At 36.3% G+C, this 26,590-nt stretch overlaps 1 protein-coding gene across 1 annotated transcript; it reads left to right on the top strand.

Moving 5' to 3' along the window:
* Positions 1-3,864: 3,864 nt before the first annotated feature.
* LOC121437328 (60S ribosomal protein L23-like) lies at positions 3,865-25,530 on the top strand. Its single transcript, XM_041637201.1, has 2 exons — positions 3,865-3,948; positions 25,049-25,530. Exons 1-2 carry the CDS (start codon positions 3,865-3,867, stop codon positions 25,490-25,492), a joined length of 528 nt encoding a protein of 175 aa, XP_041493135.1. The 3' UTR covers positions 25,493-25,530.
* The last annotated feature ends 1,060 nt before the right edge of the window (positions 25,531-26,590 follow it).

Below are 26,590 nucleotides of genomic sequence, written 5' to 3'. Positions count from 1 at the left end.
AGATCAGGTGTTATCCCTACAGCCGGTCATAGACTGGAAATGCCTCCTAACAGTCTTTGAAAGTCATTAGGAGTATACAGCCAGTCTCTCTTAATTTGTTCCTTTTGTGCTCTAATTTTCTGCAAACCTATTTTATAACGTAGGTAATTGACAGAATCCCCTCTCTGTATTTTTTTCAGGAGCAATTTGTAGTCCCTATTTTGGCAAAACTTTGTTTACTTCTTCAAACATTTTTACTAAAATATCTATGTTAGAATCAGATAGCAAAAATGACATCCATGTAATAATAAATTATAGACTTAGGAAATTGCTTACATATTATTTCCGATGACTGATTTACAAAGTATTTGCACAGAGTGGGGCTATTGAGTATTCCTTGTGGGAGGATAGTCCATTGTTATCTCTTAGTTGGCTGAGAATTATTATAAGTAGGCAGGGTGAAGGCAAATTTTTCTCTCTCCTTTGCTTGTAAAGGTATAGTTAAGAAACAATCTTTTAAATCAATAACTATAAGAGGCCATCCTTTTGCTAATAGAGAAGGCAAAGGGATTCCAGATTGTAGAGGGCCCATAGGTTGAATTACCTTATTGATAGCTGTTAAATCTGCCACCGCTCTTCATTTACCAGATTTTTTTTTACAACAAATACAGGAGAATTCCAAGGCCTGGTTGATTCTTCAATATGGTGAGCATTTAGTTGCTCTTGTACCAGCTGTTCTAAAGCCTGCAACTTATCTTCAGCTAGATGCACTTCTTAACCCATATTGGTTTCTCCATTAACCATTTTTAAAGGTAGGGCTGTTGGTACCACTAAAGGTTTGCTAGTTGCTTATGTTCTTGTATAGCCTGAATGGCTTGCGACTTTTGTACATAGTACCTTATAATATCCTTCTCAGGATTATGAGTTCCTGGGACTGCAGGAATGTTAATCTGGGTATTCCATTGCTGCAGCAGGTTACAACCCCATAAATGTACTGCAATGTTAGCCACATATTGCCTCAGCTTCTCTCTTTGACCTTCTGGCCCAATACAGACAATCCATGTCATGCTTTGTTTAACTTTAGATATGGTTCCAATTTCTAGTAATTGAATATCTGCCTCTTGAAGAGGCCAATTTGGATGCCAATATTCTGGAGTAATGATACTCACATCTGCACCTGTGTCTATCAAACCAACAAGTACAATGCTATTTATATGCACTCTTAGCTTTGGACTTTGATCATTTATAGAAGTCTGCCAGAATATATGTTTGCTATTTCCTATTGGAATTTTTGACTTATCCTTCATGTTTATGTCATCATCTCCAACATTATGGTCTTTTACAGAAGGCTCTGGATTTTTTTTTTTAATTTTCCTGGTGAGACATGTCTTCCGCAGTGACTGGAAATGACTGATCCACTTTTTTCTTGGCCACCTGCAAGATGCCCCTCAAGGAGTTTCCCTATGGTATGGGGTTTCCTTGTCTGTCTTTTGCTGAACTGCATTCATTGGTCAAATATCGGCCTTTGCCACACCTTTTACATAGACCTAAAGGCTAAGTCCTCCTATTCTTGACATTCCCAGAGGAGATATTATTCCTAGGAATTACTTGCTTACAATCCCATCTTAGATGTCCTATTCTACCAAAATTAAAATATTTGGTATTTTGATGTTTTCTCATCCCTTTGGAAATTGCTTCTTCTACACAAGATTCAATAATATAGTTTTTTTTTTCTGTGAGGGTCAAAGTTATGTGTTAATTTTTATTTATTTATTTATTTCTGTTTATTTATTTATTAAAGATTTCTGTCTCTTCCCCACCACCTCCTCCCATTTCCCCCCCCTCCCCCAATCAAGTTCCCCTCCCTTGTCAGCCCATAGAGCTATCAGGGTTTGCTGACCAGTGGGAAGTCCAAAGACCACCCACCTCCATCCAGGTCTAGTAAGGTGAGCATCCAAAATGCCTAGGCTCCCACAAAGCCAGTACGTGCAGTAGAATCAAAAACCCACTGCCATTGTTCTTGAGTTCTCAGTAGTCCTCATTGTCCGCTATGTTCAGCGAGTCAGGTTTAATCCCAGGTTTTTTTAGACCCAGGCCATCATGCCTTGGTGAGTTCCCTATAGAACATCCCCATTGTCTCAGTGTGTGGGTGCACCCCTCGTGGTCCTGAGTTCCATGCTCATACTCTCTCTCCTTCTGCTCCTGATTTGGACCTTGAGATTTCTGTCTGGGGCTCCAAACTGGGTCTCTGTCTCTGTCTCCTTTCATCGCCTGATGAATGTTAATATTCAGGAGAATGCCTATGTGTTTTTCTTTAGGCTCTCCTTATTTAGCTTCTCTAGGATCACTAATTATAGGCTCAATGTCCTTTGTTTATGGCTAGAAACCAAATATGAGTGAGTACATTCCATGTTCCTCTTTTTGGGTCTGGCTTACCTCACTCAGGATAGTGTTTTCTATTTCCATCCATTTTTATGCAAAATTCAAGAATTCCTTTTTTTTTACTGCTGAGTAGTACTCTAATATTATAGTTTAATGTCTCAATGCTCATTATATACAGAATCTATTCATCCATAGGTGCTGGTCTAACTTTTAAAGGCCCAAGTATTTTTTTTTTTTGAATTCTAAGTTAGCATTTTCAGAAGCCAGAGATTCAATAAATACGTGTCTAACATCTGGGTCTGTTACTCTGATTTGTATAGCTTTAGTTAATCTTTGTAAGAAGTCACTAAAGTGTTCTCTCTGGACCTGTTTAACCCTGGTATATGATTCAGTTCGTTTTCCTAGTTCTTTTATCATGTCCCAAGCATTTAGACTGCTTTGTGGCATAGAGACAAGATTTGTTCATTGTAAGGAGCTTTAACCTCTGGGTCAGCATAAGTGCTTTGTCAGAGTAGATTACAGGGTAGGAAGCTAAAACCTTGGGTAAGTCATCTCTGACAGCTACTGGTATTTTTTAATTCTGTCCTTGTGCCTTCTTTCCCTGTTCATCAACTCTAATAATATCCTCAATTATTTCAAATCTTTTTATTATTGTCTTTTATAAATCCTGAATGTCGTGGTCTGTTATAGTTCTAGTAATTTCCTTGAGGCACCTAGTCTCTGGTTCTCATTCTACACATGTGATTTAAAAGTCTGAAGATTCTCCTTTAAAGATAATGCCTCATCCATGGACATTAGTTGGGTTGCATGCAGATTGCCATCCTGGAGATATAACCTATCTGCTAATATATCATAACATTTTAACATATTTTGATTGTCAAATTCAACAATATAAATTCTTTCAGATAACTTCTCAGTACCCTTAGATATGGATTCAATTTTGTCTGTCAAATTTATGTTATGCTTTTTAATATTATTAATTTTTTAGATAACTTTTGATTTTAGATGATATTAATCCTGTCAACTAGGTGTTTGTAATTAATATGAAAAGACTCTATCATTCCTAAAAGTACCACATTCTTTCTTAATGAGAGAATATGAAGAAATAAACTGAGTCCCAATACCCAATAAATGGAACTATCACCATAGCCATATAAGCCTAATATAATCCATAATATTAGCAAAATGTTAATGTTTCAATATTACTGTAACATGCCATATTGATTTATTTATTACCTGTTCTGAGATCTGGTAATTTTTTAAGTGTAATAATCATTATTGTTCAACAGATGTTGTGGTTGCAGAGTTGCATTGGGACAGAAATGTTACTGAGCCACTTTATTTTCTGAGCCGCTTTAGTTTCCCAACTTGGTACTAGTAAAATATTGAAAAATATGCTTTACTTAATAAATTAAAAGCAATTAAATTAATTCCACATACAGAACAAGAAACTCAGAACGTACAGGTAGGGAGCAGAAACCGGAAGCTGCACAAGTTGCTATGATGCAAGGCACTGTGCCAGGAAATCGCACCAGGGAATGCAGCAGTCTTGCACGTACTTGGAAATTTTTCAAGTTGCCACAAGCAGTAAGTTCTGCTGTGGCAGGGGTTCTTCAAAAAGCCACTTAGGTAAAAGCAAGCCAAGTGGGCAGGGTTGGAAAACTGTCTGGGCCATGGAACAGCTAGGCCTATAGGCCATCCACCCAGTAGGTGTAGAGTCTAAATCCATGTGGGCACCAAATGAAGAAGGATTCTTAAAAGAAGACACACACTAGCTCAGAATTGAGAAATAGACTCACAAATCAGAATCCTCTGCTGCAATGGTGATCAGAAACCAAATCCCGCAGCCAGAAAAGAGGCCAGACGCATGCTCTACTATCAGCATAAATAGTATAAGAGGCCACACCCCAATGGACGTGTAACTACTGGCTGTAGGATTTCCTACAGCAACTGCTTACTGTGGCAAATCACTATTCTTCTAGCAGTGACTTGAGAATAAGTCTAAGGAGAACAAGATTAATTAAAGTTTCAGTCCCCAATTAAACAAAACCTGTACAGTGAATTATCTAAGTTACACACATAAATGAAGTCATTCTCATAACATTCCCAGTGAGAAAGGACTATGCAGGTATAATTCCCTTTACTGTCAGTCATTTTTGATGGTTTCTGAACCAGGCACAAATGTCAACAAAACAGGCACAGACATTGGTGGTTCGGAATTGCACATAAAGGCAACAATTGATATTTTGAGACTAACACAGATAGCCTAGCTCTGTGTCGTCACAAGGTCTTTGCAGCATAAGTAATCATTGATGAATCCAGGTAGTAGAATTACATCATTGACAAAAGCACAGATTTTAAGATGCCTGGACCAGGGTTTGGCAGGATAGGGCAGAGTGCTGTGCTATTATCTATTGTAGCCCTGAGCAAATGTTGGGTTGTGTAAAGACAGATAATGGAGACAAGTATTATCATGTAGGAAAGAAGATTGATTAGATACTGCTTCAGGCACATATGATTCCAAGCAGTCATGAGCTTAAATGGATGGTATTTTTTTTTTTTTTTTGATTTTTGAGACAGGGTTTCTCTGTAGTTTTTGGTGCCTATCCTGGAACTAGCTCTTGTAGACCAGGATGGCCTCGAACTCACAGAGATCCTCCTGTCTCTGTCTCCCGAGTGCTGGGATTAAAGGCGTGCACCACCACCGCCCGGCAATGGATGGTATTTTTAACTGCTTCACAGGAAGCAGGGGAAAAAAAAAAGATCTTTCTGCTAGTCAGTGAGTCTTGAAGAGTGCTTAGGATGATGAGTGGGCAGGCAAAATGAAACTCAGAGAGGGAGAGAGAGGATACTCTGCAAGATAAATCCAGTAGAGGTCAAGCAGTCCCTGAATAATACCACCAAATGTGGAAACTGAACTGTGTGTGTCCTCCAGGTGGTGGCACACATCCCAACCCCAATCACCAGGTCAACTTCTGATAATCTATAAAACCACCAATTTTTGTCACAATATACAGACAACTTTTCTATTGAAACATTTTTCTATTTTTTTTCAAAGAAAATGTAGTTACCACTTGACAAACTTACTTTTCTATGCAGTCACAAGAATCCTGACTATGAATAAAAATTGGACCGTACCCGAGACCTCTCTTCTTTGCTTATTGCTAACAATGACAATGTTCTCCATACCAACAAAGACAATGAAGTTGCTTTGCAAATTTCAGCCCCATGGTCATAGAAATAGCCTGGTCCCCTCCCTCTTTCCTCATTAGTCTGAAGTTTTAGCTTTACTATTTTGAAAATTACAACATGTCTTTGAATATCTTACCACATAAAAGTTACTTAAAAGTTAGGTATGTTTAGCCTATGGTGGTAAACTGTTACCAATATTACTTTTGAATATTGGACCTGCCGCTGCATTTGAAGGCTTGGCTGTCTGTAGGGTACTGATGCCTGGGTGCTTTTAAATAGATGTTGAAAGAATTACCTAAAATAGTAAATAAGAAACTCCTTATTTTCAGGCCAAAATCTAGTAAGGTAAACTATGAAGTACTTCATTATACTATAGAGTTTTAGAGGAAGTTTTAGTTCATTTCAACTAGTAGCTTCAGGGTATTAGAACAAGTACAACATCAAAATATTTACTTTGCATTTGCCAGCACTAGACTTGACTTAAAGCAATATAGCCTTCCTGATCTCTGGTGTCACACCAGAGCTCAACCTGGAAAAGTTAAAACATAATGTTTCTTCTTAGCAAGACAATCCAAAGCAAGAAATGGGTGAGAAAAGAATACATTGTGTGTGCACTATTTTTTTGTTACTTAAAACTCAAGTAATATTGAAAAACTGACAACAATGACAGGTGAACGGATCATTTTGCTACTAATTGACTATCATCAGTAGTATAATGGAAAGATAGCAAGTTCAACTTCCCATTTAATCATTCATTCAGACAAGATCTGAATGAATGCCCTATAGGCAGACAGACCTTCAAATACAGTATGCAACTGTAATATTCTAAGGGATGATGGCCTGGGAATTTATAAGGGTCGTATATGTATATTTGTTTGTGTTTGTATATGTATATATGCATATACATATGGTATCTATTCCAATGTATATAAAATTTCTGTTTGGAAAAATAAATTTAAGAGAAGTATGATAGAATAACCATAGTTTGATATTATATACTATATTCTTAAAGATTGTAATGACACATATTGTGTCCTCATTTTAAAAAGTATATAAGGTTATATATGTATATATAGCTATTTATTATATAGCATATATAATTTTTTAAACAACATATTGTACATACACTATTTTTGTTAATTAAATCTTAAATGATATTTATAAACTGTCAACATTAACATGTGAAAGGACTATATTCTATGAACTGACTATCATTAATAATGTAGTAAGATAATATTAAGGTGTCAATGTTCCCATTTAATTATCATGCATTCATTCAGAAAAGATATTTTGTGTACTCAAGGTTAACCTTAAATGAATGATTATCCTAACTTCTTCACCACTGGGATTATCAACATGTTACCAACATGACATTTATATTTCTGTGTGCATGTGTGTGTGTGTGTGTGTGTTTGCATGTGTATGTGTGTGTAATTGGATAATGAACTCATCATGTCTCATATACTTCATGAGTGTTATAATATATATATATATATATATATATATATATATATATATATATCCTTCTTTTAACTTTTAGAGAAGTTCTCACTAAATGGTTAGGGTATCTTTGAATTCTCTTTTAGGTAGACAAGCCCTCAACTTTTGATCCTTTTTCCTCAGCTTTCTGAGTAGATGATATTATAGAATTGTGCCACCATTACTAACTTTGGTGGTTGGAATGAGATGTACAGTATAATTTTAGGCAATTTAATGCTTGGTCTTCAGTTGGTTGCACTGATTGAGGGATAGATAGTTTAAGAGGTATGACCTTTATGGAAGAAGTATGTTACTGAGGATTGAGACTGTAAAGCCTCATGTCATTTCCAGTTTTCTAGTTTCTTACCTGAGGTTCAAGATATTAACTACCAGCAACTGCTTCAGCTATTACACCTAACACCCCATATCTTCAGTTCATTGTTGTGGTAACTTCTCCCAACAATATCCTTAAGAAAGCAGCCAAATTGAGGCATGGTTTCATGTACTATATAATTATAGTACATGAAAAACATGTGTGGCCTCCTTTTCTGCTGGATTTCATTCCAGTTCCCAGGACATGCAGAGGACTGTGGATAGTTATTATCCTTACTGTGAGTTTATCTCCAAATAAATAACTTTGTTATACTACAAAAAAATGGGGGAATGGATGGCATTGGATAATAAGTAAATTATTACTTGTGACCTATTATTTATAGATAATTTACATTGCTATAGATTCTTGTATATTGATACAAATTCTAATCATATTTGTTATATTGAATATGCTTCTATTTTTGTTTGAAAAATTGGTGAACCTTTGCAAAGTTATTTTGTCATATTGTATGTATGCATGTTTCTACCTCTCCTTAAGATATTGGTATATTGATGCAATTTTAGGATATAGTTATTATGGTGCACTATACATTTCTACCTCTGATCAAGATACATATCTATCTTTAAACTACATAGGTATTAAGAATTTCAGGTCAATAGTTAGCCATGTTTGTCATACTTAGACTAGTCAGGTTCTTTAGGTGCATAGAGATTGTATTCCACATGGGTAGATAATCTTCAGACACTTTAAGGAACTACAGAATATGTCATTTAAAGAACTTTGGATTCTGTTGATGTGAGAAACAATTGGTCCTGGCAGCACCAATCTATTCCCAAGAGAGTGTTGGCACAGAAGACATTTCACTTGGAACTTGTTTTCTTCTTAGCAACACTGGTCTTTGGTCAAAGAACTGCCCCTGTCTCAACCACTGACAAAACGCATGGTATCCAAAGTGGACAAGCAGGATACAAGAAAAAATGACTGCCAAAACTTGCCAAGACAGGGTAATGATGTGGGAGTGTCATAGATCAATCTGTTGATTTCATTGGTTAATTAATAAAGAAACGGCTTGGCCTAATAGATTAGAACATGGGTGGGTGGAGTAAACAGAACAGAATGCTGGGAAGAAGGGAAGTTAGGCAGACACCATGCCTCTCCTCTCCAGGGCAGACTCTATGGAGGCAGCCACCAGGTCTTACATGCTGAATCTTTTCTGATAAGACACAGATTGTTAGAAATGGGTTAAGCAAGATATGAGATTTAGCCATTAAGGGCTAGATCTAATGGGCCAAGCAGTGTTTAAAATAATAGTTTGTGTGTTGTTATTTCTGGTATAAAGCTACCCGGTGGCTGGGAGCTGGGAGGTGGGAAGCGGCCCGCAGCTCCATCAACAGAATGGCACCCAACGTGGATAACAAAATCCACTGAAAGGCTGAGAAAGCTTGGGAAAGAATAGAGTAAAGCATGTTTTCTTGGTAGCAGCAATTTCTTGGGTCTGCTCTGCTTGCTAGATGCAAGCAAGTGCTCTCATCTAAGAGAGGCTTCCTGATTCAGCTTTAGCTACAAACCTTGCAGCTCTTTTAAGAGGTTCTGCCATGAAACATTTAAACACTGTTGATGAAAAGCTGAAAACATGCTTTTTGGGTTTTCAGCCATAGCAGGAAAAAAGTTGTGCTGTATTGAAGTGCCAGCTTTCTGAGCTGTTCTGCTAGGGCAAACTCTGACTATTTGAGGCAGGAGGGCCAGCTACAGAGAGAGGACTTGAGTGTTGTCTGTGGACATACTGTTGCAGCTTGCTTGCTGGCAGGGACCTTGAAACACCATAGAGTTGTGGCGTGATTAACGTGGCTACAGTCAGTACCTCAGCTACGAGGTTGGAAAGCTAAGGAATGGGCTGGATCTAGCTGTCAAAGCCACGGCTTTAACCCTCTTCTAAAAGATTCATGTAGTCAGAAAAAGAGAGATATACAGTAAAGAAAGATTCAAAGAAAAATAAAAGCTCTAAATGATTTACAGTGTGTTAAGAATATATGCAAGCTAAAAGTTAAAGTTCTTAAAATTAAAAAAGAAAAATAATAGAGAGTAGTTGGGTGTGGTGGTACACAACTTTAATCCCAACACTTGGGAGGTAGATTGACATCTGTGACTACAGGGTGTGGTAGCACATGCCTTTAATCCCAATGTCTGGGAGGCAGAGACAGATGGATATCTGAGAGTTCAAGGACAGCCTGGTTTACAGAGTTATTTCAGGACAATGATATACAGAGAACCTGTCTCAAATAAATAAATAAATGTAAAAATAAACAAAATAGAGTTAAAATAAAGCTGCACAAAGATGGAAAATACACAGAGAATCTTGATACTGTATACTATTATGCTCTCTTTGAGTTGTTTGAATGCTGAGGAAGGAGCAACAGCTGCTAAAAGATATTTGTTTATTAATGCTGCTGAACTAATCCAAGACAGATATTTTGAAAATAATTTGACTTCAGAATTTGGATCTAAGGATATGATACTTTGGAAAAGAGATTCTTCTTTGTTTTCACAGAGGATGAGACCCTGTGGATTGCTTCTATCCCAATACAGTATGATAGACCACACCCTCCTGAAAGGTTGCTGTGAACACCTTCAAAAAATACTTCACTCAACTGCTGACTGAGATGAATCTAGCACACAGGTTATACCATGAAAGAACTAAATAACAGCAACCCCATTCAGCAGGAAGCAGTTTGAAGAGAAATAACTGAGCCCATATTCCCAAATATTGTTTATAAATGTTATTTTACACTTAAAGGGGGATATGATAGAGATATGAATAATTTGCATTGGTATGGATTTTAAGGTCAATTTTGTTATATTTAAATGTATTTCTGATATTGATTAAGGTATTGTGATTGTGTAGTTCATGTAAAAATGTAATGAATTTAGGTTGTTAATGGATAATCATTAATAATAATCAAGCTTGTAGTCATGTCAGTTAGATTTTCTAGATGTGCATAGATATATTTCAGATAGACATTCTTCATATTTTTTAAAGACTACAGAATATGACATTTGATATTTTAATAACTTAGGGCTTTTCAGGACAATAAGACATGTCTGCTCCTGGCAGCACCAATCTACTTCAAAAGGAAGATGGGAATCAAAGAGGCTACTTAAGGAATTTGATACCCATTTGGGCAAGAAACTGCTCTTGCTTGGACTTTTGCATAAACTGGACACAAAGAACCCACAGAGAGAGGACTGCTAAACTTGCCTAAAGTTGAGATGATCTTTTGGGGTTCCTGATTCATGAAAGTGTCTGTGAGACATTCTGCAGGACACAGCAGATAGTGAGTGAACTACCTTTGAAATTTCCTTCTTCATGGAAATGTCTCTGGATTCTATGGGCCTGAAGGCTAAAGATGGATGCCTCAGCGGTACAACAGAATTTTGGATGACTGTCCAGGCAGCAAGAAGTCTCTGTCACTTCTAGAGTTTTGGAAGTTGCCTATTTCTTGTTTGCTTAGGTAATATTATATCTTTCTGGAGTTTTGGTGGATTTGAAGAATAGATAGATAGTTATAGTTTTCCTTTTTTATGGTAAAAGATAAAATAGATATAAATATTGTAACTGTAATTCTTACGTGATAATTGTTTTGTTATATGCAATTTTGCTATGTTAAAGTTAAAGACTTCTTTTTTTTGTTGAAACAGAAAAAGGGAGTGTCATATATCAATCTGTTGATTTCATTGGTTAATTAATAAAGAAACCACTTCGCTTGACAGGTTAGAACATAGGTGGGTGTAATAAACAGAACAGAATGCTGGGAACAAGGGAAGTTAGGCAGACACCATGCCTCTCCTCTCCAGGGCAGACATGATAGAGCCAGCCACCACGTCTTACATGCTGAATCTTTCCGGGCAAGACACAGATTATTAGAAATGGGTTAAGGAAGATATGAGAATTATCCAGTAAGGGCTAGAGCTAATGGGCCAAGCAGTGTTTAAAAGAATACAGTTTGTGTGTTGTTATTTCAGATATAAAGCTAGCCAGTGGCTGGGAGCTGGGAGGCAGAAAGCGGCCCGCAGCTCCATCAACAGGGTAAGACAGTTTTTAAATGTTACCTGCCTTTGAAAATGGTCTGTCAGATACTGTAGGCCTTAGACAAATTTCAGTGCCCCAACATTGCAAATGGGACTTTGCCTGATTTCCCAGGTAGCCAGTTGTCTTTTTTTTTTTGTACATTTTAGAGGTTGCTTGATTGCACTTCCTGTTTACTCAGGTAATATTATTTTCCTTCTCATCTCTTTGATGGGGTTAAAGACTAGATAGTGATAGTTACTTACCTTCAATGACTTACCCAAGCCATTTCTAATATAAGACATAGGCTCCTTAGGATAGGAGCACTATTGAAACATTTATCTTGTTTCATGTTTGATGTTATTCATGCTGGTTGTAATTCTAAATTTTATGTATGATTTTGTCTCTTCTTTGCCCAGGAAAATACTTGATATTTTTTCTTATTCTATGTATTTTTGTATTAGACTTAGAACCCTCTTATTTAGGTAAAATGGAGAGGTGATGTGAGAACTCCTCCAGTCAATAGTCTTTAAGATACAGGCCCATTTTGGGCATGGTCTTATGTACTATAAGTGCAGCTGAAAAGTGTGTGTTTCTCTTTTCTGTTGGATGCAGTTTCATTCCCCTTATCCCCAAATAAAGAAACATTTGCTGTACTACATTCGAGGCTGTTGTGGAACTCTCTGGCACTACTACACTTCATCATCGTGGACTCCAAAATTCTGAAAGTGTAAGTCCAAATAAATATAAATGTTTTCTACAGGTTGCTATGGTCAGAATTTTTTTTTTTTTTTTTGATTTTCAAGACAGGGTTTCTTTGTAGCTTTTGGTCTTTTGGTTCCTGTCCTGGAACTAGCTCTTGTAGACTAGTCTGGCCTCGAACTCACAGAGATCCACCTGCCTCTGCCTCCTGAGTCCTGGGATTAAAGGCATGCACCACCACCGCCTGGCTTGGTCACAATGTTTTATTAGAACAATAGAAAATAGTTAATGGACAGACTGACCTTAATTTTTTATAGCAGACATCCTGAGATTTATAAATGATGATTGAAATTATCATTATAAGTGAAACTATCTTTGTGGCAACTAGTGTTTAAAAACCATACATGAGATAATTATTTTTACTAACTTTTAATGCTGAGTTCATAAAAATAGATTGTTTTACTGTAACAGAAATTTGTTTATTTTTCTAAAAAAGATTTTTTTTTATTATTTTTTTTTTGCCAGATCCCTTAGAACTGTAGTTACAGACAGGTGTGAGCTGTCATGTGGGTGATAAAAATTGAACCGAGCTCCTTTGAAAAGAGAATCCAGTGCTCTTAACTGCTGAGTCATCACTCCAGCCCTGAAAGAGAAATTTATAATTGTTTGTTTATAATATTGAAAAGAGTTTGTTTACTGTAATAATGTTGAGATTTCATGTTCATTCCCTTGACTTAATTTATCAAATTGCTAAGCTTAACAAAACACATAAAAATCTCTTTCACCAAATCTTTATTCTATTATTTAGTCACAAATTTTCTAAATTTACTAAAGTAAATTTACTAAAGTAAATTTGGTCCAAGTTTTTATCAAAGATATACCATATTTCATCTCGAAACGCAGTTCTGAAAGCAGAAACTTAATTGAACACCAAGAAGTTAAAGAAATGCCAGTACTCAGCAAAAGCACCATAGACACAAAACCTCACACTTCAGGATATATCTAATTTCATGGTGAATATGAGACTAAAAACATGGATATTAACTGATAGTCTTAAAAAATTGCCTCATTAGAAAGAACTCCTTCATTAGTCTGAAGGATTTTTAAATATATAATGTAAAATCCATTTGAGATATTCCTTAAAACGTTTAATTGGTAGCCTACACAGAAAATAGAAAATAGTTAAAACCTTATACATCAAAATTAAAAAAAAAAATCTCAGATTTTTTTCTTACACTGACAGTTGGGAACAGGTACCTATAAGACATAATGGATAATAATAGCAGATAAAAGGTAGGCTATTTTCTGATATGTGAATACATAAAGGAAACAAAAATACTTATGAGGACTGGAGAGATGACTCAGCATTTAAGAGCAGTTGCTGCTCTTCTAGAGGTGCTCTTTTGCACCTATGAAGGTTACCTCACAATCACTTATAACTCCAGGTTTAAAGATTGTGATATTCACATGTGGAATATGCCTATCCATACATATACAAGTAATACAAATTAAAATAATTCTTTAAAATCAGTGGGATTTCTAAAATAAATTGTTCAGGCACAAGTGCCTATAAAGCTTCCCCCCCTCAATAAACAGTATCATTAATGATTTGAAGAAATAACACAATATGAAAAGTATAAACAGAGACTGCATATTCATTTCCCAGCTTTCCCAGACTGAAATAATCACATAGAAACTATATTAATTGCAACACTTTTTGGTCAACAGCTTATTTCTAGCTATCTCTTACATTTCAAATTTACCCATTTTTATTAGTCTGTGTATTCCCGTGAGGCTGTGGCCTACAGGTAAGGTTCCAGCGTGCCTTCTTCTATGGCAGCTGCATGGTATTTTGCTACTCTGCCTACTCTCTCTATACATCTCTGTTCGGATATTCTGACATGCTTTATATACTAAGCCATTGGCCAAAAAAAGCTTTATTCATCAACCAAAAATGCAACATATATACAGAAAGACATCTCATATAATATTCCCTTTTCTGTCTAAATAAAAAGGAAGGTTTTAAATTTAATGTAGTAAAATTGCATAAGCAAAACAGTTGTCAAGCAAGAATTATAGATACAAATATTTAGTTTATTTACATGTGGCAAATTAAGGAAGCATCTATCTTATATTTGTGAGCCTGAAGTTTTATATCTAATATATTTTTTGTCACAACTAAGAAAAACTATTACTATTTCTCTTTAAATCTTTAAAGAACCCAGAAAGATACAATATACCTAAGTAAACAGAAAGTACATTGTAAGCAACTTTCACAGTTTTAGAATTTACAGAGACATCTTGCCTGGACAGGCATCCAAAGTTCCTTGGTAATATTAGAGCATCCATTATGAGGCCACAGGCCCATAATATCCAGCAGACCCTTTAGTGTAGCAGGAAATTAAAAGATCTACTCACCTTGTAATGGCAAAATTTGTGAGTTGCAGTCCTCTGTTCCCTGCAGAATGTTCGGCAGTTTCTTCTGTGAAGCAGGAACGCTGAAGGAACATCCCATCCTTAAGAAAGTTTAGTAGTCACTTTTCTGTGGATTCTGTATGTCTAGTTTATACAGCATACCATAAAATACCCCAGAAAAGATCAGTTCCCCACCCAAATGTCTAGCCTTATCACCTTGAAGGCAAAATCCACAATGAGTTTCTTCAATGCCCATCAACTTCTCTGAAGTAATTGGTACTGTTAAAGCAGACATGTCTCAATGTCAAGAAAAGTCTATGTTCTTAAAACATTTTAAATGCCATATTCCATAGTTTCTTGAAGTGTTGAAGGTTATCTATCTAGCTGAAATATATCTCTCTATATATAGAAAACACAACCAACATAACTACAAGCTTTACTGTCATAAATGACTATTAATCTATAATTCTTAATTATACATTACATTTTAAAATTAGATGTATAAACATAATACCTTAAATAAAGAGTAGAACTACACACACACACACACACACACATACACACACACAGTGTAACAAAATTGAACCCAAATTTGTATCAATAGTCCAAGATTCTCACCAATAAAAAGTATTTATTTCTATATCATATCACCCTTCAAATGAAAACAAATATTAATAAATAATCATTTGGGGAATTTGGGCATTGTTTTCTCCAAATTGCTTTCTGTTGTTTTTTGGGCAAAGTATTTTTAGGCTTCACAGAAATCTTTCAGGGGGTCTTGTTCCATCAAATCACATTAGCCTGGAAGGAATACAAAGGTTCTCATCTGTGGAAACAGAAGCAGAACCTCTTTTCCAAAGTAGCATATCCTTAGACACAAAATTTGAAGTCCTTTTGTCCAGCTTTCATTGGTTAATGAATAAAGAATCTGCTATGGCCTGTTGATAGGGCAGAACTTAGGTAGGCGAGGAAGATGGAACTAAATTCTGGGAGGAAGAAAATAAAATCAGATGAATGCCATGGATCTGCTACCAGTGGTAGACATGCTGAAACATTTCTGGTAGACCACGACCTCATGGTGATATACAGGTTGATAGAAATGCATTAAATAAAGATGTAGGAGTTAGTCAAAAAGAAGCTAGTGTTTTAATTAATACAATTTCTATGTGGTTATTTTGGGGCTAAGCTAGCCAGACAGCTGCCACAAATAAGTGGGCCCTTCTGCTAGCCGGATGGCCAAGGACAAACAAGCAGCTTTGTCCCCTGCAACAATTGGTGTCAACAAGATGGACCAAATCCACTTAAAAGCAATTATAAACAATATTTGGAAATATGAGTATAGTTTTAAAATGTCTCTTAAAGGAGCTGTGGAATGCCACCAACAAACAGCAAAAAGCTGTGTTAAACTCTGTATTTTTGTGTTTAAAATTAAACTCAGGTTTGTAAGGGGGACGTGCTATAGAGATTTGCTTTGGTATGGACTTGGTTTATTGATACAAATTTAATGTCAATTTTGTTATATGTGTATGTATTTCTGATTTTGATTAAGGTATTTTGATTGTGTAGTTCATTTAAAAATGTAGTGTATAATTAAAAATATAGGTTAATAGATAATCATCTATAATAATCAAGCTTATAGTCATGTTAGTAAGATTTTCTCGATGTGCATAGATATATTTCAGATGAATAGACATTTTTCATATCTTTCAAAGACTACAGAATATGGCATTTAAAATGTTTTAAGAATTTAGGAATTTTCATGACAGTGAGACACATCAGTTTCTGGCAGCATCAATTTTTTTGAGGAAAAGATGGGCATCTTAGCCATTTGGGTAAGAAACTGTTCTTGCCTGAACTGCTGAACTAGACATGCACTACCCACAGAAAATTCACTGCTGAACTTGCCTAAAGATGAGATGATCCTCAGGGTTTCTGCTTTATGAAAGACTCTGCAAGACATTCTGCAGGATACAGAAGAAAGTGACTGAACTATCTTTATAATTCCTTGCTTCATCAAAAAGTCTGCTGGATACTATGGGCCTGTAGGCCAAAGATGGATAACACAATGGTGCAAAAGAACTTTGGGTGACTCTCCCAGCAGCAATGTGTCTCTGTAAATTCTAGAGTTTTGGAAGTTGCTTACAAAGCACATCCTGTTTACTCAGGAAATATTATGTCCTTCTGGAATTTTTGATGAAGTTAAAGAATTTATAGTTATAGTTTTCCTTAATTATAATAAAAGATATAGTAGATATAAATATTGGTACTGCAATTCTTGCTTGATAACTGTTTTGTTATATATAATTTTAGTATGTTAAAGCTTTCCTTTTTGTTTAAACAGAAAAAGGGACATGGTGTGGGAGGTCCTTTTGTCCATGTGCAGTGTTCATTGGTTAATGAATAAAGAAACTGCCCTGGCATGTTGATAGGGAAGAACTTAGGTAGGTGGGGAAGACAGAACTAAATTCTGTGAGGAAGAAAACAAAGTCACAGGGACATCATAGATCTGAGGCTGGAGGTAGATGTGCTGAAACTTTGCTGATAGGCCACGACCTCGTGCTGATATACAGATTGGTAGAAATGGACTAAATAAAGATGTAGGAGTTAGCCAATAAGAAGCTAGAGCTAATGGGCCAAGCAATGTTTAAATTAATATGATTTCTATGTCATTAAGTTGAGGCTAAGCTTGCCAGGCAGCAGGGACAAACAACTGGGACCCCCTGCTAGCCAGACAGCCAGGCCAATCAAGTGGCTCTTTCCCCTGCAACATATGACCAGTTCTGAGGTTTATTTTTGTCCGAATCTGTCTTTATTGTGTATCTATAACCATTTCTAATCAGGAGTACCTTTTTAAAACATGTTAAGCAGGCTAGGACCAAATCCCAGTCTTATCTGTTGACTCCAGCCTGCCCAACATGGTCAAGGTATATTCACTGCCTCTGCAAGCCTTTCTCACTGCCACAGTTCCAGGTATACAAGGGGACTTTTCATCATTAAGCAGCTAGTAGCACACCTCTCACAAATCTCATTTAAGTGAAAAACCTCCCAAAAGAGCCAAGAAACTGTCTCTTAAAGAAGCCATGTAGTTTTTGCTGCAATTTCTATGTCAGGAAGCCTTCTCTTACAAGGAGCTTCACTTCTGCTTATTCCCAACAAATAGAGACTATCTGAAAAAATGTGGCTACCAAGATGCTCCAATTGACTGCTGTTTTTTTTCTAGGTCTAGAAGTACTTTTTTAAAGCTGTTTTTAGGTCTTATGTGGCTTCATGCCTCAGATGGTGGGCACCATTAGCAAAGAAGGTAGACACTGGAACCTTACAGGTAGGACACTGCCTCATGGTAATAAACAGATTAATAAAAATGGGTTAATTTAAGATGTAAGAGCTAGCTAGAAATACACCTAAGTCATTGGCCAGTGTTGTAATTAATATAGTATCTGTGTGATTATTTGAGTCTGGGTGGCTAGGAAGCATAAGAACAGTCTCCATTTACAGAAAGGCAGAATTCTACCTTAATAAGGAAGGAAACAATGTAGAAGCCATGCAAGTGCAGGAAATGCCACTTGGTGTAGATTATGATTTTTTAGTTTCCCAGAAGCTCACATGGGCCTGGACTGATGATACTGGCTTTATTCACATAGTAGTTGTTACAAAGCTGTTTTTCATATGGTATGTCCTTTTGGGATAATTAATCTGGATCATATTGAGTGTTCAGACTAAAACTAAAATCCTAAGTTAAGACAAAATTACTTTCTTCCTTCTATTAATGAATGCCCAAGTTCAGATTGAAGTGATATAAAAAAAAACTCAATAGATACAATAGATAGACAACAAAAACATCATTATTTCAAGAGAATTGCATAGAAAAGTGAGTCAGACAGTAGTATAAAATATGTTAATATTTCAAAAGGTAGATACTGAGAAGAATGAATATCATGCAGCTCATAAGATGGAAATGGGGTAGACTTGACAGGGAGCTACTATAGGGAATTGCTGAAAAGTCATAAGACTGTTGCCCAGCTAATACAAGACCAATTGATTATATATGAAGTTAGAGTTACCACTAAGAAACAGATTTATTTTATTTTTATTATTTTATATCCTTTCCCATTTTTTCCCTCCTCTACTCCCAGACCCTACCCCTCCTCTCACTCATCATCCACTCCTTCACCATTTCTCTTTTGAAAATGGCAGGCCTCCCAAGGATATCAACCAAACATGGCAAGTTGCAGTAAGACTAAACACTGCCACTCATATTAAGGCTAGACAAGGCAACCTAGTATGAGTAGTAGGGTCTCAAAAGCCAAGAAAAGAGCAGAATCAGCCACAGAGTAGCACATGAAGATCAAGTTACAAAATTGTAATATATATGTAGAGGTTCCCAGGTCAGTCCCATGTAGGCTTTCTGATTGTCAGTTAGTCTCTATGAGCCCACATGAGCCCAGATTAGTTGATTCAGTGGGTTCCTTGTGATGTCCTTCAATCTTCTGGTTTCTTCAGTCCTTCCTCCTCCTCTTCTGCAGTAGTCTCCAAGCTCCACCCCTATTTGTTTGGCTGTGGTTCTTTGCATCAAAGAAATGGATATTTTGAAAGATATATTTTATTCTTGAATACAAATATATTAAAATTTCCAATTCCTCTTAATTTATAAATACTGTGTGAAAAGGCTCAGCACATTTTTCAAGGGTATTTTTTCTATTTTTAATTTTTATTGAAAATAGATTCTTTTCTCATATAATATATCATGATTATAATTTCCCTTTTCTCTACTTCACCCAGGTTTTTTCCTTTCTACCCTCTTGATCCACTCCCTTTCTCTCCCTTATTAGAAAAGAGCAGGTTTCAAAAGACTAACAACCAAACATGATAAAATCAAATATAATAAGATTAAGCAAAAAGCATCATATCAAAGTTGGACATGTCAACCCAACAGAGGGAAAAGATCCCTAAGAATCAGAGAGCCACTCATTTACAAAGTTATACGTCCCATAAAATACGAAGCTAATAGGTATACTATCACAGATGACCTGGTGTAGACCCATGTAGGCCCTGTGCTTTCTGCTTTTCGCTGTAGGCACATATGTAGCTTGTTTATTTGGTTCAGAGGGTCTTGTTCTTCTGATGTCCTCCATACTCCTTGGATCTTACAATCTCCATGGTGATGTAGAAGGGTCTTTATCTATATGTTGTTTCATTGGTTGATTAATAAAGAAAACTGCTTGGCCTGATAGGTCAGAACATAGGTAGGTGGGGAAAACAGAACAGAATGCTGGGAAGAAATGAGGCAATCGCCATGTCTCTCCTCTCTGGGGCAGACGCGATGAAGCTATGGCCCAAGATGGACATATACGAGAATCCTTTCTGGTAAGCCAACACTTCGTGGTGCTATACAGATTATTAGTAATGGGTTAGTCGAGATGTGAGAGTTAGCCAAGAAGAGGCTAGATATAATGGGTCAGGCAGTGTTTATATGAATACAGTTTGTGTGTTGTTATTTCGGGGCATAAGCTAGCCTGGCGGCCAGGAGCCAGGCTACAGGAATGCAGCCCTCTGCTCCTTTTACAGAATGGCACCCAGACGTGGATGACTAAATCCACAGAAAGCCTGAGAATGTATGGGAAAGAATAGAGTAAAGCATTTTTTCTTGGTAGCAGCAATTTCTTGGGTCTGCTCTGCTTGCCTCTCATCTAAGAGAGGCTTCCTAACTCAGCTTTAGCTACAAAACCCTGCAGCTTTTAAGAGGTCCTGCTACAAAACATTAAAATGGAGCTGATAAAAGCTGACTGCATGTTTGTTTGTTTTCAGCTGTAGCAGGAAAAAAGTTGTGCTGTTTTAAAATGCTGGATTTGTGGGCCAGGGCAAACTCTGACTCATGCAGGCAGTCTGAATGAGTGTGATCTGTGAGCAGAATGCTGCAGCTTGCTTGTTGGCAAGGACCTTGAAATGCCACAGAGTTCTGGCAATAAAAATGGCTAGAGCTGGTACCTCCACCATGACCCTGGAAAGCTAAGGAATGGGCTGGATCCAGCTGTCAAAGCCATGGCTTTAATCCTACCTATATTGCTTGGTAAATTAAAGACTTGTGTGGTCAGAAAAAGAAAGATTCAAAGACAAAGAAAACTTCTAAATGGTTTGCAGTGTGTTAAAATATATATGCAGGCTAAAAGTTAAAGTTCTTAAAGTTAAAAACAAACAAAAAAGGAAAGAAAGAGAGTAGTTGGGTGTGGTAGTACACACCTTTAATCCCAACACGTGGGAGGCAGAGGTAGATTGACCTCTGTGACTTCAACGTGTGGTAGCACATGCCTTCAATCCCAATGCCTGGGAGGCAGAGACAGACAGATCTCTGTGAGTTCAAGCTGTGGAAGCACACACCTTTAATCCCAGCTTTGAGGAGGCAGAGATGGATGGATCTCTGTGAGTTCAAGGACAGCCTGATCTACAGAGTTATTCCAGGACAAAGATATACAGAGAACCTGTCTCAAAAAGTAAAAGTAAAAAGAAAAGAAATAGAGGTTAAAATAAAGCCACACAAAGATGTTAAATACACAGAGAACTTTGATACTGTATGCTATTATGCTCTCTTTGAGTTGTTTGAATGCTGAGGAAGGGGCAACAGCTGCTAAAAGATATTTGTTTATAAATGCTGCTGAACTAATCCAAGACAGATATTTTGAAAATACCTTGACTTCAGAATTTGGATCTAAGGATATGATACTTTGGAAAGAAGTTGCTTCTTTTGTTTTCACAGAGGACGAGACCCTGTGGATTGCTTCTATCCCAATATGGTATGATAAACCACACCCTCCTGGAAGATTGCTGTGAACACCCTCAAAAAATTACTTCACTCAACTGCTGACTGGGATGAACCTAGCAGCAGGTTGTGCCGTGAAAGAGCTAAACAACAGCACCCCCATTCAGCACGAAGCAGTTTGGAGAGAAATAACTGCATCCATATTCCCAAATATTGTTTAAAATGTTCTTTTACATTTAAAGGGGGTATGATATAGATATGAATAATTTGCATTGGTATGGATTTGACTTTATTGATATAAATTTAAGGTCAATCTTATTATATGTATATGTATTTCTGACCTTGACTAAGGCATTGTGATTGTGTAGTTCATGTAAAAATGTATATAGATTGTTAATAGATAATCATCTATAATAGTCAAGTTTGTAGTCATGTTAGTTAGACTTTCTAGGTGTGCTTAGATATATTTCAGATAGGCATTCTTCATATCTTTCAAAGACTACATAATATGGCATTTTAAATGTTTTAATAACTTACAGATTTTTCATAACAATGAGACACATCTGCTCCTGGCAACACCAATCTACTTAGAGAGGAAGATGTGCATCAAAGAGGCTCCTTATGAAGTTTGATAGCCATTCGAGCAAGAAACTGCTCTTGCCTAGACTGGTATATAAACTGGACACAAAGAACCCACAGAAAGAGGACTGCTGAACTTGCTTAAAGGTGAGATGATTCTTTGGGGTTCCTGACTTATGAAAGAGTCTGCCAAACATTCTGCAGGACACAGCAGATAGTGACTGCCTTTGAAATTTCCTGCTTCATGGAAATGTCTCTGGATACTATGGGCCTGAAGGCCAAAGATAGATGCCCCAACGGTACAGAGGAACTTAGGGTGACTGTCCAGGCTTCGAGTTTTCTCAGTCATTTCTAGAGTTTTGAAAGTTGCTTATTTCTTGTTTAATTAGGTAATATTATATTATTCTGGAGTCTTTGAGGGTGTTGAAGAATGGATAGTCATAGTTTTAGTTTTACTTATGATAAAAGATAAAGTAGATATTGTAACTGTAATTATTGCTTGATAACTGTTTTGTTATATGTAATTTTTCTATGTTAAAGTTAAAGCCTTCTTTTTTGTTTAAACAGACAAAGGGGAAATGATGTAGAAAAGTCTTTATCTGTTGTTTCATTGGTTGATTAATAAAGAAAACTGCTTGGCATGATAGGTCAGAACATAAGTAGGTGGGGAAAACAGAACAGAATGCTGGGAGGAAATGAGGCAATCGCCTTGCCTCTCCTCTCTGTGGCAGATGCAATGAAGCTATGGCCCAAGATGGACATATACTAGAATCCTTTCTGGTAAGCCAGCACTTCGTGGTGCTATACAGATTATTAGTAATGGGTTAGTCGAGATGTGAAAGTGGTATACTGGATCAGCTTCTGAGGTCTCAAAGCCCAGCCCTTAGTGACAAACCTCTTCCAACAAGGGCACACCTCCTTATAGCAGCACTCCTGAAGGGCCTATGGAAAATGGGTATATCCCCAAAAGTAGTAAAGCTGAGTTTTGAGGTAAACTGGTTTCCAACATTCTGAGAAACTGGCTCTTTGATTACCACAGTTGCTGCACAAGTTTTCAGTCTCACCAGCAATGCAAAAGGAGTGTTCCCCTTGCCCCACATCCTCACCAGCACGAGTTGCTCTTGTGTTATTGATCTTAGCCATAATGACAGTTTTAAGATGGAATCTCAAAGTAGTTTTCATTTGCTTTTCCCTAGTGGCTAAGGATGTTAAACATTTCTTTTTTTAAAGTATTAAATGTTTTTTTTTTTTAATTTTTCATGTGGCATAAAATAAATCCCTTAGAAGCTAGAGTACATTATTTTGGCTAAAATCATACTTGGTATATGTTAAGCTTAATTCTTAGGAAATTAACATTGATTGTATTTATGTCTAAAGAAGGCACGACATGAGGAATAGCACCTGTTTCTATCAGTTAGCTGAGTGCTGTATTTGAAACTATGAGAAACAGTTAGTGGCCAGAGTACAAAACAAAACAAAACAAAACAAAACAGGACTAAAGTGACTGATATGTAAGTATAATACTATGAAACTGAATACATTGTGCTTTTGATTGAACTGGAAAAGCAAGGATGGGGCCAGTATCTATGAAAGCTCAAAAGGACCCATTATGAAGTTGTCCCTGGGGCTCATCAATTTTTTTCTTCAATTTCTTATATTTAGCTGTCTTCTTCATTTCCTCTGCTTTCCCTCCAATTTAGACTCAACATTTTATGTCTTGGCTTTTGTAATGGTCTTCCAATTAATCAACATGACTAGTCTTTCCTAAGTTAAATAGACAACACATAAAAGCACCAGGCCAATATTTCTAAAGCAACACCCTTTTCTATTCTTAATTTTCCTTCCATCTAATATTATCCATTATCCAGAATGGTGTGTGAGCCTCAGTCATTGCAATTCCTGTCTTGATAATTTTGTTTAGAACTATACCCTATTTTAAAAATTGAGTTATTTGTTTTTGATACACAGTTTTATGAGTTCTTTATATATTTTGGGTATTATTCCTAAAATTTGCAAAAATATTTTCCCTTTCTGTAAGCTGCTGTTTTGTACAGTTGATGGTTTCCTTTGCCTTGCTGAAGCTTTTCAATTTCATGAGGTCCTATTTGGTTGGTCTGCTATGCCAGTGTGTTCAAGATTATTCCCCACATTCTCTTCTGTCAGGTTCAGTGTCCGGTTTTATGTCAATGTCTTTGACCCACTTGAACTTGAGTTTTTTTACAGGGTGATAAGAATGGATGTATTCGCATTTTTTCTATATGTAGACATCCACTTTAACCAGGATCATGTGTAGAAGATGATGTTTTTTTCCAGTGTGTATTTCTAGCTTATTTATGAAACATCAGCTGTCCACATATGTGTGAATTTATCCGATTCTTGAATTTAATTCCATTGGTCAAAGAAATAGATGTTTTGAAATTTCTATTATTTTTTCACAAAGAGATCAAATATTTGTTATGGAAATGAAGGGTAATTTGCTAGGGAATTGGATAGTGGAATGTAAATGGAAAAATAAAGGTAGAAATGTATATTTATAATTTTATTTCTTCTGTTCCATTTCACCAGTTATCCCTAACCTTCAAACAGATATCCAACACCTTCTTACTAAAAATAATCTTATATTTAATTTAATCTTTCTTATCCATCTGATGGTATCTTAAAGGTTGAAAATTATATTAAGAGAACACATAAATACCATAAACAAGTAATCTACATTCTCAATTCATCTGTAAAAATGTAGTAAATGATACACAAAGCAAGGAAATTACTCTTGGTTGAGATTTCATACTCTTTGAGCTTCAGTTCTGATTTAAGCAGTGGAAGTTTTGGAGAGTTTTGCTCCTTCCCAACCTGCCCAACAAAAATAACATTTGTACTTGGAATTGCATTACTAAATTTAATTAGTTATTCCATTAACCTCAGGAACTAAGAGTAAAGGAAGACATGTTTTTGTAAAAAAAAAAAATCACTTTTTTGACTGGGAAAGATTCTCAAGAAGTTTCTTTATGAAACAGTTCTAAATTAACTGTGAGAAACAACCTTAAAAACTTAAGAAAAACTCATTAAAAAATCCAACAATACTTGAAAGGAGTCTATTTTAAAATTGCTTTGCAAGTTTCGTTGCAGTTTTGTTCAACTTTAGAATATATAAATTTTCTGTGTGCTATAGCTCTCTTCAAATGGGAGTTACTCGAATAACATTCTAGGCCATGATTTCAATAAAAATAAATTCCGGATATCCCTGGGTCTTCCGGTAGGAGCTGTGATCAACTGTGCTGACAATACAGGAGCCAAAAATTTGTATATCATCTCTGTGAAGGGAATCAAGGGACGACTGAACAGACTTCCTGCTGCTGGTGTGGGCGACATGGTGATGGCCACGGTTAAGAAAGGCAAACCAGAGCTGAGAAAAAAGGTCCATCCAGCCGTTGTAATTCAACAACGAAAGTCATATCGAAGAAAAGATTGGGTGTTTCTCTATTTTGAAGACAACGCAGGGGTCATAGTAAACAATAAAGGCGAGATGAAAGGTTCTGCTATCACGGGTCCAGTTGCAAAGGAGTGTGCAGACTTGTGGCCCAGGATTGCATCGAATGCAGGCAGCATTGCGTGACTCTCCGGTGCATTTGTAAAATAGATTCATTAAAAGGCTTTCTTGATACCTTCAAAAAAAATAAATTATATACATTTATATTTCAAAACAAATTAAGACGTATCATTCAGATGCATGCTGTTTTGTGATAATTCTGTTTCAACTTTTTCTAAGTTGACCAAGCACTATTTAAGATTATATGAAGAATATGACTAGTTATTATTTTAATGCAAAAGACCCAACTTACATTAAGCCCTCAGTTATCAGAGTTACCTAGTAAATGACAGATAAATTGAAAGAAAATTAAAATTGATATTTCTTAACCAAAACTGAAATGCTAATGTCAATTTGACCTTTCCTCTTTCTCAACAGTATTATAAAAATAATCAATCTGTTGTATACTTCTAAAATCGAATCACTTAACTTCACATCCATTTCCAAATCTACTTGAAGGTTCCTAGGTTTCTATCACTATTTTTTTTTTGTTGTTGTTGTTGTTGCAACCATTTACCTGTGTTGATTTCCTTGGTTAGGATTGTCAGAACTTTCAACAGTTATCTTCCAAGTTTTATTTTCAGGACTTTTGTTGTTTTGAAAGAGAATGACACTTTTACAGACTCTTATATTTAAATGCATAATAATCAGGGAGTGGGCTGTTTGAGAAGTGTTGTAGTATATTATTTTAATACAGTATGTTGTGATTGTTTATACTGTGGAACATTTGTTCAACAATGTAAAGTTGTGTTGCTTTTGGGTTATTTTTTGCATTTGTTTAATTCTGTAAGGTTGTGATTCTTTACCTGTCTAAAATATATAATAATTTAATAAAGAGCAGAATGAATTACCAACAGCAAGGCAGGAGAAAAGATAGGTGGGGCTGACAGGCATTGGGTATAAATAGAAGGAGAAATCTGGAAGGAAAGAAAGAAGCAAGAGAACAAAAGGAGGAGGATGTCAGCGGCCACTCATCCAACCACAAAGCCAGCCATGGAGTAAGAATAAAAGTATGATAAACAGAAGAGAGAAAATGAAAAGGCCAAGAGGCAGTTGGGATAATTTGTGTTAAGAAAAGCTGGCAAGAAATAAGCCAAGCTAAGGCTGGGATTTTGTAATAAGTCT

This window comes from Microtus oregoni, unplaced genomic scaffold (genome assembly GCF_018167655.1).
Source record: "Microtus oregoni isolate MIOR12 unplaced genomic scaffold, Mior012 000052F_000, whole genome shotgun sequence".
NCBI lineage: Eukaryota > Metazoa > Chordata > Mammalia > Rodentia > Cricetidae > Microtus > Microtus oregoni.
This window is presented reverse-complemented; position numbering and strand designations above follow the sequence as displayed.

Excerpts from the sequence above, each read along its gene's own strand:
- LOC121437328 (XM_041637201.1), top strand. The coding sequence starts at position 3,865 with ATGCAAGGCACTGTGCCAGGAAATCGCACCAGGGAATGCAGCAGTCTT. Across the intron at positions 3,949-25,048 it reads TTTTCAAGTTGCCACAAGCA|CTCTCTTCAAATGGGAGTTA; the intron begins GTAAGTTCTGCT and ends TGTGTGCTATAG.